At 37.0% G+C, this 20,221-nt stretch overlaps 1 protein-coding gene across 1 annotated transcript in view; it reads right to left on the reverse strand.

The window, feature by feature from the left end:
- Positions 1 to 20,221, reverse strand: part of LOC128839128 (hippocampus abundant transcript-like protein 1) — a 46,235-nt gene that overhangs the window by 12,701 nt on the left and 13,313 nt on the right. The window contains exons 2-7 of the mRNA XM_054031832.1: positions 15,242 to 15,337; positions 10,765 to 10,827; positions 8,209 to 8,336; positions 7,014 to 7,128; positions 1,808 to 2,026; positions 122 to 235 (exon numbers count right to left, since the gene is read on the reverse strand). Coding sequence (XP_053887807.1) covers positions 122 to 235; positions 1,808 to 2,026; positions 7,014 to 7,128; positions 8,209 to 8,336; positions 10,765 to 10,827; positions 15,242 to 15,337 — 735 coding nt within the window. The remainder of the gene's footprint in view (positions 1 to 121; positions 236 to 1,807; positions 2,027 to 7,013; positions 7,129 to 8,208; positions 8,337 to 10,764; positions 10,828 to 15,241; positions 15,338 to 20,221) is intronic.

Here is a 20,221-nt window from a genome sequence, read left to right on the forward strand (position 1 = left end):
GACATAGTTCCCCAAATGGAATATAAATCTAGAAATAGAACTCTGGCAATCCTGATTGAAGTGTAGCTTGACAGACTCTGAAAACATGACATGCATTCTTCAGTGATCAACAGTTACTCACCTGTCGCAAATAGAGAAAAAAGCTAGAATACTGGCCAGCCTCAGGCAGGTAGGACAGAAATACTGTGATACAGATCAGGAGGACTGTAGAATCTTTCCCAACTTTCTTCAAGGACTATTACAAAGAGAAGAGAGGGAAACATGAGCCAAACTGAACTACCGTGAAAGCTCCTTATAAAAAGGGATAAACACAACAGTTCCATTAAATTTTCCATTACTAATCCCAAGTGAATGAAATTATATGGAACAGTTAAAGGGTCACTATTACAGTAAAAGTTATTTAAAAGCACGTTTCCTTACTTGTCTAACATCTCACGAAAGAATTTTAACTTGATTCTCATTATTTGTTTGCTTACTTTACACTTTATTCACCATGGACAACAAAAACAGGCTAGTTAGAGTCACTTTGTCCTCCTGCACTAGTATAATATTGCAATGGCTGGGGAAGGGACCGGCAAGGAAACAGTTAATGTAAACTAAAAAGATTTTCCTTAAATTAAAATATGAAAATATTTCCATTATTAGCTTTTCATATAGCCTAATATAAATTTTGTGTCTTATCCATCCATGTTGCCCATTAATTTTCGACACGGAGAGTGAGACTATCAAACCTTAAAGCTAGTTAAACCTACATACACATTATTACTGCCTTTATGAATTACTCAAAGTTTAAGCATTTACCACATGAACCCTATTAAAGGGACTACCGCTAGTGATCAGCACAGATCCTACTTACTATTCTGTAGGTTCAGCTTGCCATAGCACAAAAGTATTCTTATTTCTTGTATATTTCTTATACTTGCTCATTTCTAATACTGTATCATATTTTGAAAAACTATTAATAAATTGTGGAAATCAAGTCCCCTTGCTGCAGTTTTTCCAAGCATATCACTCATCTCCCAACATTTATAATGCAGTTTCTTTAGAGCAACTCCCAGCAGGGTGATTTCATTAAGAATAATTCACTTTTTAAAACATCAGTGTATGAATTCACCGATAGGTCAGCACCCTTATGAAAGCAAAAAGCATACAAGTAGTGTAAAAAGCTTACGTCAATTTATTTTTTAAAGTGAGTACACAGCAACATAAGAAATCAAACACTTTCCTTTCCACAACAACGTGTTAAATGAGTCCAGAGGGTGGAGTGTTTCCTTAAGATTTTCTGCCTCCAGACCTCCCCCATACTACCAGTATATGTAACAGCTTCCAAATGCATGAATATCCAACATGATTATTTTCATTATAGTTTACACCTCTTTTGCAGATTAATGTATATTAGTTTAATGACTAATTTACCAATAAAATTAAATTATTTCTGTTGATTAAAAAGATGTAATAACTATTTTAAAATAAAGAACAGGAGTACTTGTGGCACCTTAGAGACTAACAAATTTATTAGAGCATAAGCTTTCGTGGGCTACAACCCACTTCTTCGGATGCATATAGAATGAAACATATATTGAGGAGATATATATACAGACATACAGAGAGCATGAACAGGTGGGAGTTGTCTTACCAACTCTGAGAGGCCAATTAAGTAAGAGGAAAAAAGAACTTTTGAAGTGATAATTAAGATAGCTTAGTACAGACAGTTTGATAAGAAGCAAGTGTGAGAATACTTACAAGGGGAGATAGATTCAATGTTTGTAATGGCTCAGCCAAATATTTATAAAAATGTATATCTTACTGCAAAGGGATCTGCTTGTTCCCAGGATATAGGGGCTCCCCATGAAGCAGGTCTCATTTTTTCAGGTAGAGATTCTGGTACAGCTAATAGGATGAAACAGATATCCAGGACAGCCACCACTGTGGCCACTAGTACTACAAGGTTATCTCCTTTGCTGGCAGACAGGTATGCTCCAATGGCAGGACTAGTTACCAAACTTGCTGCAAAGGTGGCAGAAACCTAAGCATAAAAACAAGTTAAATTGGTTTCATTACTACAGCATACAATTCAGATTAATAAAGGAATTTTAAATGGTTTTTAAAATACAGGTACTTCATTTAAAAAAAAATACAGCTGGCCAGAAAATGGGTAGGGAAAAAAAAAAAAAGAATGAAAATCTCCATTTTCTACAACCAAAACCTGGAAAGTTTCTAGTTGAAAAACTTTGATTTTCATCCAAAAATTCAGTTTTCCAATGGAAAAAACAAATCAAAAGTTCTCAAGGAAGGTAGACACTTTACACAAAAGTTCTAATTTAATTGAAAACCCAATTTCCCAATGGAAAAAAATTCAGCCAGCCCTAGTCAATATGCACAATTTAAGCGGCTTTAAACTTTTTTAAATCAAGCACCCACATTTTGGGATAATTGTGATATCAGAATGTGTTATGCAAGGCTTTGTCTACACTCAAAACTTGTGCGCTTTGTGCAGCAGGACTACAAGTGCATCACTGTAAGCACTAGTACAAACAGGGCCCAGGTACTTTCATCGTTTTATGAAAATCTGTTCATGGCTGATAGCACTTAATGGTGCAGATGCACCAGCACTAAAAGATTGGTACCAATTTCTCTAGTGCAGGCACATCCTAACTTATAAATACAGTAGTGTATATATCTGATTCAAATCCTAAATTAACGAAGTTCATGATTTTAGGCTTACAGTATGTTTACAGTAAAAGTAGTGTTTTTCTTATGCCAATTAAGGGATTTTTCCTGATTAAAAGTTACCAGTTACGGTATTTAATACCATGCTGCTTACTCTGTGGCAAGCTGAACCCACAGCAAAACCCCTTTATTTCTGTGGCAAACTGGTAGTTCTTTGGCAGGCACAAGAACGCTCAAAAATTGAAGTTTTCCTTCAATAAAATATGAAAATGAATACAACCAATACCTTCTGTTGTGTTAATACAAATCCTGGAACATACTGAAAATGAAGCATTGTATAACTGAATTTAACGTAACTGTAGAAGCTGGTGGAGGGGGAAGATGAAGAGCTGGAAGTTTTGAGAGCTGGGCACTCAGGAAGACAATGCATAGTCGTTATGTTTAGAATTGTTACAGTTATAACCATGAGGGCCAGAAACTTAATTTTACATATTCTGAGGCCACAGAACCAAAAAAAAAAAAAAAAAAAAAACTTACCACACTTATGTACAGTAATAAGATTGATTAGAAAAAGGCATGATCCTTACTGGAACAATTTATCTCATCTTAGATTCTATTCCTTTCTAGAAATTTGTATTGAGGAATTCTAAGAGGGTTTTATTTTATTTTGTTTTTTTGAAGACCCAAGAAAGGGAAATGATCCCTGACTTATAGCTATAATCATATATATTTGCACAATTTAATAGTAGTAGTCCTTTTCAACTATGGCTCATTTTATTAATCAGGAAAGAACCATCAACTTTCTAATCTATTATTTTCTCTCTTTCACTACATCTGTGCTGACTTTACAGCTAAGTCTCCTCTTCCCTTCACTGCCAGGTGGACACTTGAGCATTTTTATTCCTGGGACTTCCCGTTTGGTCTTTCTAGCTGATCTTTTAACAGCTGAAAAGTAAGAGAATATGGTACAACATGCCAGGGACTAGAGTCCTGAACTAATATTAACCTTAAAACAGATTATTTTAGTGTAGGGATGAAGGGAGAAATGATTAAGTTTGAAGGCCCATTACTACACACCTCCAATCTTGAGCTATGCAAGTATCTACCTACATTGGTCGCTTTGAAGGAAATCAGACAAATTTTCTCCACTCAGATTCAACTGGTACAAAGTAGCTGCTTCCAAGTAGCTAAAATAGTTCAAATTCTAGCTGACCAGAAAAGGCTATTGCAAATGAAGTACTAGAAGAGGTTCTTGTTATTTGAGAAAGATGACGACAACACTTTTGGCCAACAGCTACACGACCTAAACCCATCTTTAAGAGCATATATCATGATGCAGAGATGCAAATAATTGAAAAGAGGTGTCTACCTGCCAAATATATCAAGCTCCAACTGTTTGCATTCAATTCAGTAAACAAACACAATTCATCTATACAGTTGAATTTCCTGCTCAAGCCATTCACTCTGACCTAATGTCCAAACTACTGAACAGAACTTCTTTTGCTATGATTCCTACTTTCTTCGAACTATATGCCAAAGTACTGAGAAGATACCTTGTGACATTTTTAAGGAAGTTACTGTTTTTCAGAAGCAGAAGTATACTATTATTATTATTATTATTATTATTATTATTAAAGGATTTCCTAATGTCAATGCATTAATAAAGTAACAGGAAATAGGTGATTAGCACCTGTACATCTCTGCTCCAATGAGTTACTGTTGCCAAAGAATTAAGCAGCAGCTAATGTTCACTTTTTTTTTTTAAATTGAAAGTTACACACTGTTAGCCAGACAAGAGAGTGATTGTTTGATGATGTGCCCTCAGAAGAGGTTCCCTTTTAAAAGAAAGAGAATAGGAAAATTATTTAATAAGATTAAGGAAACATATATTTTATCCCCCAAAATAAGCTGCAACGGAAGTTTCCCAGTCAGACCATTCCATTAGGTCACAAACACAGACAGACATGTTACAAGTTGCTGCACCACATGAATGTGGATTTTTTTAACTGATCATCATACTAGCATTGTCTGGGAGAAAGGCCAATGTTGCCTGCAAAAACAGACTCAATAGCTCAAAGCAGCTAATTGATGGGGGGGGGGGGGGGGGAAGAGGGGAATTATGCAATTTATGGTAGCAGCATTTCTGTGGCTACTTATACTCTTGAATTCCATGCCCGTTCAATTAGTCAAAAAAGACTCTGAACTTACCCTACACACCACCTCCATTCCTAATTTTTTTTTTTTTTTTAAATACATGCACAGTTTTTCCCTGAACAAATGAGAGGAGGGCAGGGGAATTTTCTTCATTTACTCATTAAGGTTCTGCTAATAGCTGAAATTACTAGAACATTCCTGATAAATCTGTGGCTTTTCCAGACAGCAACACTAAATCAAACAGAAGCAACAATTTACCTCAGCAGACAAAAATGGAAAAACTCTAGAAGAGCCACCCATCCTTCAACAAAACCTCAAACAAGTGGCTTTTACAGCATTCTAAGAAAGTAATCAGACTATTTAAGACCAAGGCAGGAGCAAGTTCCAGAATTCGAGGACCCTCAGAAAGATCACCTGGTCAGCACTCTCTCTCTCTCTTTTTTTTTTAATAAACAAAGGAGATTTGGCTTGAGTCCATCCATTGACTGCAGCTGTAGCAGTGTAATGTCATTAAGCTCTTAATCTACACTCTTGTCCAACTCCAAAATAAGCAGTCTCATTTCACAAGGGAGACTGAATCAAAGCACCTTTCCTTCCTTCCCAAAAAGGCAAAACTCACCCATTGGCTCAAGTGGCACATGATGTTATCCTGAGCAAGCTACTTATTAGGAATCTCAATGAAAGATGCTGGCAGCATCACAAAGAAATGGAGGGGAAGAAATTGGTCATGCTCCTATCCAAGCCACTAGGATTGGGCCTACTGAAAGCTGGATCAGGCTGAAGATTCTTGGCATAGGCACTTGCCTAAATGCATAAGAGGAAGCCTACACTTGGATGCCAAAGCTCCCTTTACACCAGGGAAGAGGATAAACATGGTTAGTCCAGGTTAAAAATAGAAAAGACAATTATGTCACTGCATGATGCAAACAGTAAGAATTAAGTTTACATAGAAAAATCAACTTATTTTACAGAATTAATAGAGATACCCCATGGTTATGTTAGCCTGCAAAGTTCACTGCAGACATACGGCTTAGATAGCTTTTACGCAGCAAGTTCATGCATTATATTATTTTTGTTCAGTTCCCATAACTTCATGAAGGCAAAGTTAAGATTGAGCAGTCACGTCAGTAATTAAAGGGTAAAAATCCTTCTAAGAATGTTGTACTTAGTAAAAACAATTGCCAAGAAATTCAGAGTCAATGTTAACTTTTAAAGCATTAACTTTGTGTAAGACTTAAAACTCTTTCCATTCAGATGTTCTGGTTTCATGAGCTGTACCTAGGTGGTCTGTATGTCTAAATACACTTGAAATCACAGGAGACCAATCACGCCCTCAGTATTTCACAGAGCTGGGTCCAAAGCTATTTGTTGCAAGTTAGTGCAGTTTAAGGTTAAGATTAGAGAGAGCTAATCTAACCTGGTCTAGAACAAAGCTTTGTTGGTTATCTTCTCTTTCTCCCCTCTCCTGGGTTGCCAGTTCCAATAGGACCATGTGAGGAGCCATCCTTTTATAGGCAACCCTAAGATTCAGGCAAACCCAATAAAGCTCTGATCCTGCTCTTCCATAAGGTATTTCTGCTGGCGGATAAAGCAACCAATGGAAATCAGAACTACCACTCCTCCTGCCCCCACAGTGTAGCAGACAGCTAGCAGGTGAGTTGCTGAGCATTAGAGAAGGGACAACAATTGTTTAGAGATACTCCTAGGAGAAGCAGTGCTTCCTATCGACTATTTACCTATAAGTCATATACATACATACCCCCTACATTGTAATATCTGAGCACCTCACAACCTTTAATAGATTCATCCTCACAACACCCCTGTTGAGATGAGTATTATCTTCTTTTCCACAAGGGGCAAAGAGGCTAATTGACTTGCCCAAAGTCAATGAGGAAGTTGCAGGGACTTGAACAGAGATCTTCCAAGTTTACGCTAGTCTAACCACTGTACCACTCTTCTCCCCGTAGTAAAAGGGCTGATTCAAATATTTGAATTTTAACATCACAAGGTATGGATCAAGAAACAAATTTTCTACATATAATTAAACACAAGTTTTCTTCTTGATACAATCTTCCTCAAGGGCCAGAATTTAGAGCCTCAAGGGCCACAGGTTAGAAATCAGTGCCCTAAACAGCTCTACTAATAATGCTTTAGTGTACGAGAATTTAAAATTTTTATATACATCTTACCAGTCCATAGGCAGTACTTCTTTCATGTTCTTGTGTTATGTCAGCTACATACGCAAATATTACAGAGAAGGTAACAGAAAAGACTCCAGATACTGAAATCATAGCAAAGTACCACCTAAAAAGTCAAAAAGAGAATTAGAAAATACCCCCAATTTATCTTCTACTACAAAAAACACACAGTTTATGCCATGAAAATATTTGTTAATATTTAGTCTAGAACAACTTTATATATAATTTAAAATACAGGTATCCATAACATTAATCGGTCTGTAGATTAATATATATTGTAAAATAAGTGCCAACGAAGCTGTCAAACATCAAAATATATTGAGCTAATGAAAACAGCAGCATTTTCTTTTTCTAGAGAATTATGAAAAGAAACTCCCAATTTCTGACTGACCTCTAATGAAGGATAATGATTCCCATAAAATTATCAAACTATCAAGGAAAAGAGCAATATAGGCTATGATGAATTTCAGTTGTGAAGTAGAACTGTAAAAACTTAACAATCCACAGTTGCTTTAAAGTGGAAAAGTTTTTCTGTAAACAAGTTATTCTGGAGTGAGTTAGTGGTAGTTAATCCCCATGTACTAAAGTTAGACTCTTTCAAAGTCGAGAGCATGATTACAGGCTCTAAGACAGTCAGCAGGTGTAGAAAGTTCTCTTAATATCTTTATTTGCTGTATTTTGGGGGAGCAAAGGTAAAGGGAAAACAAGACAATACAGTTAAAATGCCAGAGCTCTATAATCAAACGTCAAAAATTTTCTGCATTTAATACTTCACTCTATTATTCACCCATTTAGAATTGCTACCATGAGACATTTGGCTTGTAAAGTATATTAAATATATTGGTTATTAGTGCATCCCCGTAAAAGTCTCAGAAAGAAAAAATGTAGTAGAGCTTAGTGTTGAAAATTGTGTAGTGCAGTTATGTAATGCATTCTAAGCATTTTTAGCAATTACTGCTAGACGTGCGTGTGCGTAAGCACAGTCACTAACTCAGTTTACAGGAAACATTGCTTCTTTAACACCCCTATACACAAAATCAATGTTTAGAACATGAACAAAAGTTCCAGGATGATTTAATCACATCTTGAGAAGTAAACCATTTTCTTCTTGCCTAATTATCCTTATTTTCCAAACACCAATCTGCCTGCAATTGAGTTCACCACAGCCCCCTGCTGTACCACTTACCATGGACTTATCCTCATTAATGGAATTGGGACACAAGTGAAGAAAACTGTAACAAGAAGAAAAGACTTTCTTCCCCACACATCAGATAGAGCACCTATTAATGGAGCACTCATAAAGGATAAAAAACCCTGTAAGAGAAAAGAAAAGGTGATTTGTACATGCATTTTGAATCATAAAAAGGTTCTCTTTAAAACTACAATTTAAATGGAACTGATTTAATGTGTGCTTTGATTCATAGCTGTTGTAGGAAACTTCAGAGCTAATGATCAAGTGTTTTAAGTTTTATTTAATTTATAAGACAGGGATATAAACCTTCAACTAAAAACCTACATAAAAATAAAGCTTATTGCAGCTACAGACACTTATAAAACTATATTCTTCCACTAACTTTCTGCCCAACTCAATTATTCAATTCTTTGTGCCACTATAACAAGGTTGGTCTAGGTTTCCTTTTCTCTGGCTTGGAACTGGTTAGGCAACGGAACAACCTTTTCCCTGGTTTTGTACCAACCTTTATTATTTGCTATGTGCTTAAACCCCTCAGCTATTTCAAACTAACTGATATTCTAGCTATGATTCCTTCACTTTATCCACAATTGGGTAAAACATCAAATACTTGACAAAGGCTTCAGATATACAAACACAGGACTAGCACCTTTCTAACTATCAATAAACCCTTGATATGTTATACAAAAAAATCTACAGTACTTAAAATGGTTCATTTTCTTCTTCTAATGTTATTTAATTTGGGGAAAAGATCCTGGAGTAGAGAGAAAGAACAGGAACTAAGAACACCAGTTTTCATTTAGTTCTTATTCAAGACAGTTTAATTTCACTATAAAAACCACAGAGGACTAATTTCCTCTTTTGGTTTCTTTGAGATGTCACATGACAGTGGTGGGTTTACTTTTTGAAACATGGCCAATTTGTATTTTGCTACTTGATGTTTTCTGTGGAATGTTAACAGAATTATGTTTTGTGTTTGTATTGTTTTTTCTTTGTGAATTGTTTTGTGTTTTTCTGGGTCTTTTTTAAACAAAGGGTAGAGTGTCAATGCTTTTAGGTCCAAGCACGATTCAATTAATTATATCTTAATGGCGGAAAGCCTAATGCACTCTGATAATGCTTTAGTAAGTCTACAATTCAAAAACATGGAATGGAGTTATGGGCATGTGAGAAGTCAGTCTTGCAAATGGAAAAATTAAACATTTCAGCCTTCTAAAAGAACAAGCGAAAAATTGCATGCTCAAATCTAGAGACAGAAAGTCCTGTAGCCACCTTCTACACCAAGAATTAGATTCATGGTAATTCTTGGTGTAGGCAAGTCCAACAATGGCTATTAGTAGGGCCCTACCAAATTCATGGGCATGAAAAACACGTCATGGACCGTGAAGTCTGGTCTTTTGTGTACTTTTACACTATACTATACAGATTTTATGCGGGGAGACCAGAGTTTCTCAAACTGGGGGTCCCAACCCAAAAAGGGGTTGTGTGTGTGTGGGAGGGGGCTACCCAGCTCTGAAAGCAGCGCCCCTGCCAGCAGCAGCGCAGAAGTAAGGGTGACAGTACCACCCCCCTCCCCCCGTACAATAACCTTGCAACCCCCCCCTCCCCCCATGGCCTCTTTTTGGGTCAGGACCCCTACAGTTACAACACTGACATTTCAGATTTAAATATCTGAAATCATGAAAATTACAATTTTAAAAATCCTATGACTGTGAAATTGACCAAAATGGACCATGAATTTGGTAGTGCCCTGGCTATTAGCCAAGATGACCAGGGACTCAACCCCATGCTTTGGGTATCCTTAAGCCTCTGACTACCAGAAGCTGGGAGTATATAAGAAGGGACAGATCACTCAGTAATTGCCCTGTTCTCTTCATTCCTTCTGAATCATCTGGCATTGGCCACTGTCAGAAAACCGAATACTGGGATAGATGGACCATTGGTCTGACCCAGTATGGCTATTCTTATGTACATTTCTTAAAAAAAAAAAAAAAAAAAAAAAAAATGTATACACACACGTATACGTATATATATATATATATATACACACACACACACACGTACGTATACACACACACGTATACACACACACACACACATATATATATATTATATGATGCTGGTTTACCTGAGACAGAGGAAGAAGTAGGGGGGAGAAATGTGAATATCTGTCGCATGCTAGCACTGTTTATTAATTCAGAATTTGAAAAATAAGGGCATAAATACTAAAACTGTAAATATTATGAAAATGGTTCTTGTCAAGGTTGTTCAACATACCACCTCTGTTTGCAAAATAAAGGTGTTTAAAAGTTTCCAGAAAATGCTTCAAATGTTAATTAAAAACAAACACAAACACCTTCGAACTGATGCATAAGCTTATAAAAAATACTTACGGATGAGGAAAAAAACTGGTTTAGACATCTATTTCAATTCACAGCATTCTAGACATTACAATAAAAAATGAAGTGAAAAAAGTGACTGAAACATGGACATCTTTGTAACTCATAAGCACAAAAAGATTATGTTGAACAGTTTATTTCAGAATCTTACCTTAACACCCTGAATAAGACCATTCATTAGAAATGTATGCTGAGGAAATGTTTCATGTAAGACCTAAAGAGAAAGAACATGTTAAATTTTAGGTTGTGTCTGAATTAAGAAACAAAAAAAGGGAAAAGAAAAATGATGACAAAAATGTAATCCTCTCTCACCAATAAGAAGGGGACAAATACAACTTCACCAAGCCTTGTTAAAAGTTTATCAGACTCACAGTAGAACTCTTAGGACTTGTCTACAGGAGTAAATTGATGTAAAATAATATATGAATTTATGCCAATATATTTATACTGATATAATCCTTGAGCAGTCACCTATTCCAGGATAAAAGTGTTTTTCTTCTATTTAGCTCATGTTGTATGGGAAGGGATTTAAACTACACCGGGGGGAAAAGGCCACTCTTATCCTGGAATAAGTGTGTCCAAATAGGGGTTCATACTAGTATACGAGTATAGTTAGACCAAAATACTGTAGTGCAATTATACCCGAATAATTGGCCCAAGCACTGCTATATTAGGTGAACACCATTTTCAGTCTAATTTGATTATAATTATTCTTATTGGCAGGATGACAAACTATTTGAAAGGATGTTGAAAAGTTAGTAACTTAGTGAAAAAAAGAAGATCACTAACTATACTGCAATGAGTACAGAGCCTGTTGGGTCTCTAACAGTTATGCAGATAGAAGCTGTTGCTCGGGGGGCGGGGGGGGGCGGAGGGGAGGAATCTAAGGTTACTAGTACAATTATGCATAAACCAATCATTCTTTACATACCAAGTGGATTTTTGTTATAGGCCCTGATTAATGCACATTAATAATCACATGCCTGCTCTTGAACTAGTCCAGTAAACTCTGATTAGATGTGAAGAAACTTGCTAGAATATTACCCATGAGGCATTTTATCAATTGCTGTAACTTAGCTTTGTCTATTAGAAGGAGACAAGCGCATATAAAAGTTTTATGGATTAGTGTTAGGAATAGAACTGGATGTTACTTGTTTAAACCAGCCTAATTTTCCAAGCTCTTCACAAAATCTCAAATAAAATGCACCTGTATATTTCTATACCAGGGTTGGGAACATCCATAGAAGTTATTTATATGTATATTGAAAACCACTGATGAGAAACATGACACACCAAAAAACAGCATTATGCCACAGTTTATGCAACATTAATAGCTTTCTTTCTAGAGATAATTCTGCTGATAAGATTATGTTTTTCATGCGTCTCCTCTTTTATTACCACGGCTATTTAAATCAACTTTTCATCAGCTTCTGCTTTTAATTAATCTTTTAAATCACAAAAAGAAAATTAGGACTCCAGGTGGAGAAGAGGGACAGCAGATCAGCTTTTTAAAAGATCCTAACTTCTTTCAAGTCTCTCTTGTCATAAAAATAAAAGGAAGAAGCCCAGCAAAAGTAGAAATCAAATAATTATTTTACACAGAGTATCTCAGCTTTTTTCCTATGAAGCCATCACCACTCTGATGAAGTCCCAGACTTCTGTATCAACTACTTTTCTCTCTTATATTTAGTTGGTTTTGGTAGAAAACTGTAGAAAGTAAATTAGATGTTTAAAAAAAACTTTGATTTTACTAAATCTATGGGATTCTTTCTAACATAACTCATGGAGGATGGTTGACATCTGAGAGGACTGGAGGTACAAAGTAGCTATCTTAAAAAAAAAAAAGGGGGGGGGGGGAAGACCCAGAGAATTATAACCAGTCAGCCTAAATTCGATATCTGGAAAGATACTGGAACAAATTATAAAACAATCAATTCATATCTAGAGGATAAGAAGATTATAAAGAATAGCCAGCACAGATTTGTCAGGAAGAAATCATGCCAAACCAATCTCTTTCACTGATAGAATTATTGGCCTACTGGGGAGGCTGTAGACATGATTTATCTTCATTCTAGTAAGGCTTCTCACAGTCCCACATGACATTCTAGAAAGTAAATGTGATCTAGATGGAATTACTAAAAGGTGGATGCACAACTAGTTGAAAGACCATACTCAACACGCAGTTATCATGGTTTGCTGCAACATAGGGAGGGGATACCTAATGGCATCCAGTAGGGGTCTGCAACTTTCAATATTTTTATAAATGACTTGAATAATGGAGTGGACAATGTTCTTATAAAATCTGCAGATGACCCCAAACTGTTGAAAGCACTTTGGAGTACAGGATTAGAATTCAAACTGACCTTGAGGAATTGAAAAATCGGTCTGACTTTAACAAAATGAAATTCAATACAGACAAATGCAAGCTCTACAACTCGGAAAGAAACATCAAATGCACAGCTACAAAATGGGGGATTGCCAGTTAGTAGTACTGCAAAAAAGGATCTGGGAGTTATAGTGGATCACAATGAGAGTCAACAATGCAGTTGGGAAAAAGGATAATATTCTGGGATGTATTAATAGGAGCGTTGTAAACCATAGGAGGTAACTGTACCACTCTACTCAGCCTCAATCAGGCCTCAGCTGGAGTCCAGTTCTGGGCACCACACTTTAGGAAAGATGGGAACAAACTGGAGAGTCTCCAGTGGGAGAACAACAAACATGAGAAAATATTTAGAAAACCTGAACATGAGGAGAGGTTAAAAAAAAAGGGGGGGGGGCATGTGTAGCCTTGAGAAAAGAAAAAACTGAGAGGGGCCAATGATAAGAGGCTTTAAATATGTTAAGAGCTGTTATAAAGAGGACTGTGATCAATTACTATCCATGTGCACTGAAGGTAGGACAAGAAGTAATGGGCTTTATCCACAGCAAGGGAATTTTAGGTTAGCTATTAGGAAAAACTAACTATAAAGCGAGTTAAACTCTGGAATAGGCTTCTAAGGGAGGCTGTGGAATCCCCATCATTGGAGGTTTTTAAAAACTGTCAGGACAAATAGGTGTCAGGGATGGTCTAGCTGACGGTCCTGGCTCAGCACAGGGGGCTGGGCTTGATGTCCCGTCCAGACATAGGTAGCTTTTTGTTGTTAATATAGTTAAAAGTTAATTTAGTTACACTGAAAGTAACAGGACTGGAAACCTAAGCCCTCTATCTAAAGAGCCAATGTAGCAAAAGTTATCAAATAAAAAGCTTCATTTCACTGTCATGACAATATACACCACCATTATTCTGGGCGAACCCTCCTAGGGAACAAAGTAATTTTGGTTTTCATGCCTCTTTGAATTCTGAATCTGTTGAAAGATGACCAAGATATTATATGGACACTTTTCAATGAGAAACAAGACTGAAATACTAGCATATCTTTATCACTAAGAGGGTGTTTGATAACTCAGAGCATGTCTACACTTAATACACTACAGCAACGGAGCTGCAGCTGCCCTGCTGGAGCACTTTAGTGTAGACACTCACTACAGCAAGGGTTCTCAAACTTTTGTACTGGTGACCCCTTGCACATAAAAAACCTCTGAGTGCAACCTCCCCTTATAAATTAAGAACACTTTTTTATATATTTAACACCATTATAAATGCTGGAGGCAAAGCGAGATTTGAGGTGGAGGCTGCCAGCTCGCGACCCCTCATGTAATAACCAGTGACCCTGTGAGGGGTCCCAACCCCCAGTTTGAGAACCCCTGCACTACAGTCACAAAAGGGTTCTCCCATCACTGTAGTTAATCCACCTCCTGGAGGGGCAGTAGCTAGGTCACAGGAAGAAACATTCTATCAACATAGCACTGTCTACAGCAGGGGTTAAGTCACAATAGCCACACCACATATCTCAGCATGTGGATTTTTCAGACCCCTCAGAGATAGTAGTTATGCCAATGTAAGTCCTCAGTGTAGACCAGCCCTTAAGCCGTCTTGATATGGAAAGAATTTACACCTCTAACCTGAAGATAAAAGACTCCATATCCTATTGCCAATCCTTTAAATGATCTAGCCATCTGGAGAGTAGCTGCCTTCTATAAGGGTTTAAGCAGCTGTAAAATCTATTTCTAACATGAAGATCTTTAATAAATTTTACTACAAATGTTACGTTGATATAACAAACAGCCCATATTGCAGTAAAAATTATAATCTTCGCTGCCCATAATTAAATTGTTATAACTGGCAAATAAAGCATACACTCAAGTCTTTGTTTTATAATATAAAATCTCTGCAGTTAATTTTTTCTTTTAAATACTTTTTGTTCTTATAAAAATGAGGCTCTGACAACACTGACTTAAGATACAGCACTGTAAGTGCTCTGCCAATGAATTTCAGATCAAACTTGCAGTTCCTCTGACAGTCCAGCTCTGGTCCCATTTAGCAGAATACCAACTGTACAAATCGAGATGGCTTGATATAAGCAAAAAGAGTCAGAGACCTCAAACTGCTTTATTAAGACACCGGGGAATAAAATAAAACTCATTTAAAACCAGATCCCCCAGACAGTATGAACAGGATCTCCAAAGTAAACAAACTGAGCTGTGACATTATCATAGGAAAGAGAAACAGTACTGGCAATACTTACTTTTAGCATGGGAGTTGTCAATAGTCCCCAGGCAAAGAATTCCAGGAATATGACCACGACAGCATGGTACACACTTGGTCGACCAATACCTTGTTGCTAAAAATAAAGGGGTATTTAAATATGAATAGATATCTTTTGAAGTGACTTCTCAATTTACATAACATTTTGAAACAGTAATAAGCTTTCAAGGTGACCTACAATTTAAAAAACCCAAGCACTTTAAAGGTGATCTGAATGAGCCAAGTAACTAGGGTAAGAGAAATTGATCACATCAACATAAAAAACCTTCCCTCCCAACCACTCTAAAGGACCACTAAAGCCACCAGCCATTTCCCATTTGATATGTTGCTTTAGCTTTCTAAACCTATCAGCTATAGTATGAATCATTTGTGGAGGGGAGTGAGCAGATCCAACAATGAGGTCCAGGGGCAATGCCCTAGGAAGAAGCCAAGCTTCCGCACTCAGAGAAGGGGGAAGCTTCTTAAATTTGTCTAAGACAGTGGTTCTCAACCTGCTGTTGGCATGGCTGCAGCCCACGTGACATCCTCAGGGCCATACAGGTAGTATTGGATGCGGCCCATATAACACATTGTGGGCCGCACGGTAAATAGTTTGAGAACCACTGGTCTAAGAGTACTGCCCATGAACCTTCCTCAGGAGTTACTCTTGCATATCTGAAGACCTGCTTCCCCAACCTCCAGCGGATTAGGAGAAATATCTCCCCACTCTTAACCTTCCTCTGTGTCAGGAAAAAAGTTTATACTACTCTATCCCACCCCCAGTCTCCTTTTTTGGAGGGTCTTTCCCTGTGAATAACTCCAGCTCCCATCTCTTCTATTGCTTGTAGGTTACCAAGCAGCAGCAAAATTAATTTCTCCCTTCAGTTTCACCACTGTCCAGAGGTTTTTGTTCTGCCCAAGTGAAACTAATCGTTCTTACAAGCTACTTAGGAAAGTTTGAGCAGCAGAGGCAGTAGTCTATCTTCAGAATCAGAAAGGCAATACTGCAGAGCATCACATTCCGAATGGATAGAAACATGACAAAAATAAATGCAAGCTTAAGTTCTGCCAGAAGTTGATGGCTTCAGCACCCTAAACAAACAGGCAGAGCTGTCCATCCAAGTAGGTGATTTTTCAAGTCCTGCATATGTTCATCGAAATGAGCAACATGGATCTTAATCAGCTGATTTCATCATAAACAGCAACATGACATGCTGTATGTAGACCTTTAAATTTCTCTCATATAGTTTTCCTTTTGATATATTTAGCTCCATGGTATTAAAGGCACTAAATTACAACCTGTGCTTTGCTACATATTAGAAAGATTACTATATTCCATGTTGAATAACTGCATTTGAGTTCCCAATCTCAACAGATTTGAACATGTGATTTGAGTTTTTTCCTGACTCACTATTTCGATATATTTTTCAGCTTGGAACAATTTACCTCATATCTTTAAATAAGCTCCAAAGACGACTTTCTCCAATTTTAATCATATGATCATAAAAAGGATTAAACTCTGTCAAGAGAAATAGAGTCTCAAAGGACTGGAGACCCAGGAACTCGTTGCTCTACTGGCTCTGATACACACTCCTTCCCCTCTGTGGTCCCTCTGCCTTAACTACAACATCTGTAAAACAGTTCAAGTACCTACCACAGAGGGGGTGTTTTAAGGCTTCATTAATTCATGTTTATAGAACACTTATGATGAAAACACATAATATAGTTATGGACTTACTGTTCCTCCTCAGCTCAATGGCTTTGATATACCAGGGGAACCGTGTGATTGTAAATGTGCTTTAATCAGGGCCTATAACAAGGTATTTTTATTACCATGTTAGTTCACTTAAACATTCTATTCAGATGAACCATGTCATGGGTGGGATTTTAAAAGAATTCCCTAGAGTAGACACTAAGTGTATAAATCTACAGTAATTGCTAACCTGACCATCAGATGTTATTAAATTATTTTTGTTTGCTGCTGCATACCTCTTCTCCCAAAAGCACACAAACACATCAAATTAAGTTCTGTATCTGTCAAAACGGGTTAATGCAGGCAAAAATCAGACATCTAGCTTTGAAATAAGGTACACTGATAAATTATATACATAATCCACAACTTCATACTCACAGACTTCCCGCAGCCAGAGTCTCAAATGCCAATCCTGCAACCGATGCTGCATATGATTAAACTTTACCACCATGAGCATTTCCATTTAAATCAATGGGACTACTCATCGTAGAACAGTTAAGCATGTGCCTAAGTGTTTGCAGGACAGGGTCTTCAAGTGGTCATACTGAAAATTTACACAGTAGTTGTCTGCATTAAGTTAAATATTTAAAGTGTGGTAAAATGAATATGCCATCACAAAGCACATCCATTACACAAAGGAAGAAAGTTTTCATCTCTTTCTTGCCACAATCAGGACTCAAAATTGCAATACTTTAGAGGAACTCTTCCCCCCCCCCCCCCCCCCCCCGAACATTGAGTTTAACAAGACCTCTAAAAGGAGAACTTCCCTAGAAAAGGGAAGCACCATAGTAGCACTCAAAATAGTGAAACGTATAGCTCTGGTATCTTGTAACAGAATGAGACAATTTCTGTAACCCAGTTTAAAGAATGAGAAGTAGGCTGAGACAGATATAAGACAAATGGTTATGCGCTTCAAAACGTAACAGAGCTTCAGGATTCTTGAAACTGGAAGATAAAGGACAGGCTCCTCACCTCCAAATCTTAAAGGAAAACCAGAACATTGTGTTATAGCAACAGATAAGGAAGTATACATGAACTTAAGTGTGGCATTGGAACAATCAGTGATCTGGATAATCACCTGAACCAGAGAGTACATTAAAATGTTGTGATGGAGACAAGGAAAATAAAGAGTTAACCTGATAAAAGTTTAATGCTCCTAGTGACATGAAGAAATTTCAGGTATAGTATTTTCCTGCCATATCATGATTCATATTTCTTATATAAGTTATTGGAATTTATGCAGTGAGAAAGTTTACGGTAAGTGCTATGATAAAGATAAACCAAACCATCTTTCAACAAAGTGCATTAGTCAAAACACACAGCTGCAAAGTCAGTGAAGAAGAAAAGTACACGTACATCACACAAAATCCCCCTCACTCATTAATACCTAACTTTGGTAATTGGTTCATTGTTATTAGCCAGTCAGCATTGTTGGGCAAAATTAAAAAATCCTAACATATCGAAGATGTTAAAAATATCAGAAACAAAAGCAAAGCTCCATTCCACCACACTTCTCTTCCTCTCTATGTTCCGTTTTCCCTTTCCTCCCCAAAGTTAAATTTCTCTCTGTGAAAGAGGACAGTAAATTCACAAAACATTCATTTTAATGTGTTGCCTGTGACCTGAGTACTGCATTCCAAGAATGCCATCAAAAACATTTTCAACCAGAACATGGCTGTTCAACATGAACAAACTTGTTCCCTAGACTCCCAATGAACTCTTACAGAGGATAAATCTAGCTTGTTAAGACTTCTACAATATAAGAGGAAGAGCATAATTTGTAATTTCAAGAACAAAGAGAGAAAGCTCATTTTATTAGTGGTTCAAATACCATACCTTTAGCCTTTTTGAGGGTTACGTTTTTAGTATTTCCCTAAAAAAGTACTATAGCAGGATAAGTTTGATAATTTGCTTCACTGTCTAACTCCTCTGATCAAAGTTACAGACTGGTGTCAGGCTCCCTTTTTGGCAGCATTTGTCCCTCAGACAGCCTCATAGCAACCATTTACCCATTAACTCTTTTCCAACCAATTTTCACACATTAAATTGTAACTTTGCAATATAATAATGCAAATTTAAGTATCAATATTGTTAACCATTTTACTTCTTAATTGAATTGTCTAGCTAACGTGCTTATTCCATAAAAAAGAACTGCCTCTCACGTTTCCCATGCCAAAAGCCTTCAGTGTCCCTTTACAAAGTTATTTCATTTGTATTATGTTAGTGCAAAAGGGTTCCATCAGGATTAGGGCCCCAGAGTACTAGGTGCTGTACCCCTTCAGTACACCTTCCCCATGTATGGCATCATTTGATTGGATGCTTTTAGTTCAACCAGAACCATTTTATTTTCATCACACTGGCTGCTCAAATGTGGGCATCTACTAAATGGTTAAAAAAAACAAAAAAAAAACCAAACAAAAAACATTAAATGAGTTTAGTCTATGAATCTTAATTGACATTTGCAGGAACTTTAGTTTTTTTCGTCCCTCTCCTGGGAATTCTTTCCCAGACAATAATATAACATATTGTGACATTTGGTACCAGCTAAGAGTGATTATATATTTCCACTGATGTAGACATTGTATTCATGCACTATTTGTCATGTCTTTCAAAAGAACACATTGTCTATATTAAGTGAACTGATAATGAGCTGTTAAGAAAATAAAGTGAGGAATTTGACAGTTAAGGGATTTTTTTAAGGTGTAGCTTTTTACCTTTATGGATGATCTCTCACCTCTCCTGTATCTATACTGCTGTAATCAACAGAGTAGCAACTCACAGCACTGCTTCAAATACTCTAATCACCCACTCTGTATTTTTACCCACTCTGTATTTGTCCCTCCGCAAAAGAATAAATGGACACAAATCGGACATCAGGAATGGTAACATACATAAGCCAGTAAGTGAACACTTCACTCTCCCTGGTCATTCTATTACAGATTTAAAAGTCACTATCATTGAACAAAAAAAACTTCAGAAACAGACTTCAAAGAGAAACTGCAGAACTAAAATTCATTTGCAAATTTAACACCATTAATCTGGGCTTGAATAGGGACTGGGAGTGGCTGGCTCATTACAGAAGCAGCTTTTCCTCTCCTGGAATTGACACCTCCTCATCTATTATTGGGAGTGGACTACATCCACCCTGATTGAATTGGCCCTGTCAATACTGGTTCTCCACTTGCATAGTAACTCCCTGCTCTTCATGTGTCAGTATATAATGCCTGC

This window comes from Malaclemys terrapin, chromosome 6 (genome assembly GCF_027887155.1).
Source record: "Malaclemys terrapin pileata isolate rMalTer1 chromosome 6, rMalTer1.hap1, whole genome shotgun sequence".
NCBI lineage: Eukaryota > Metazoa > Chordata > Testudines > Emydidae > Malaclemys > Malaclemys terrapin.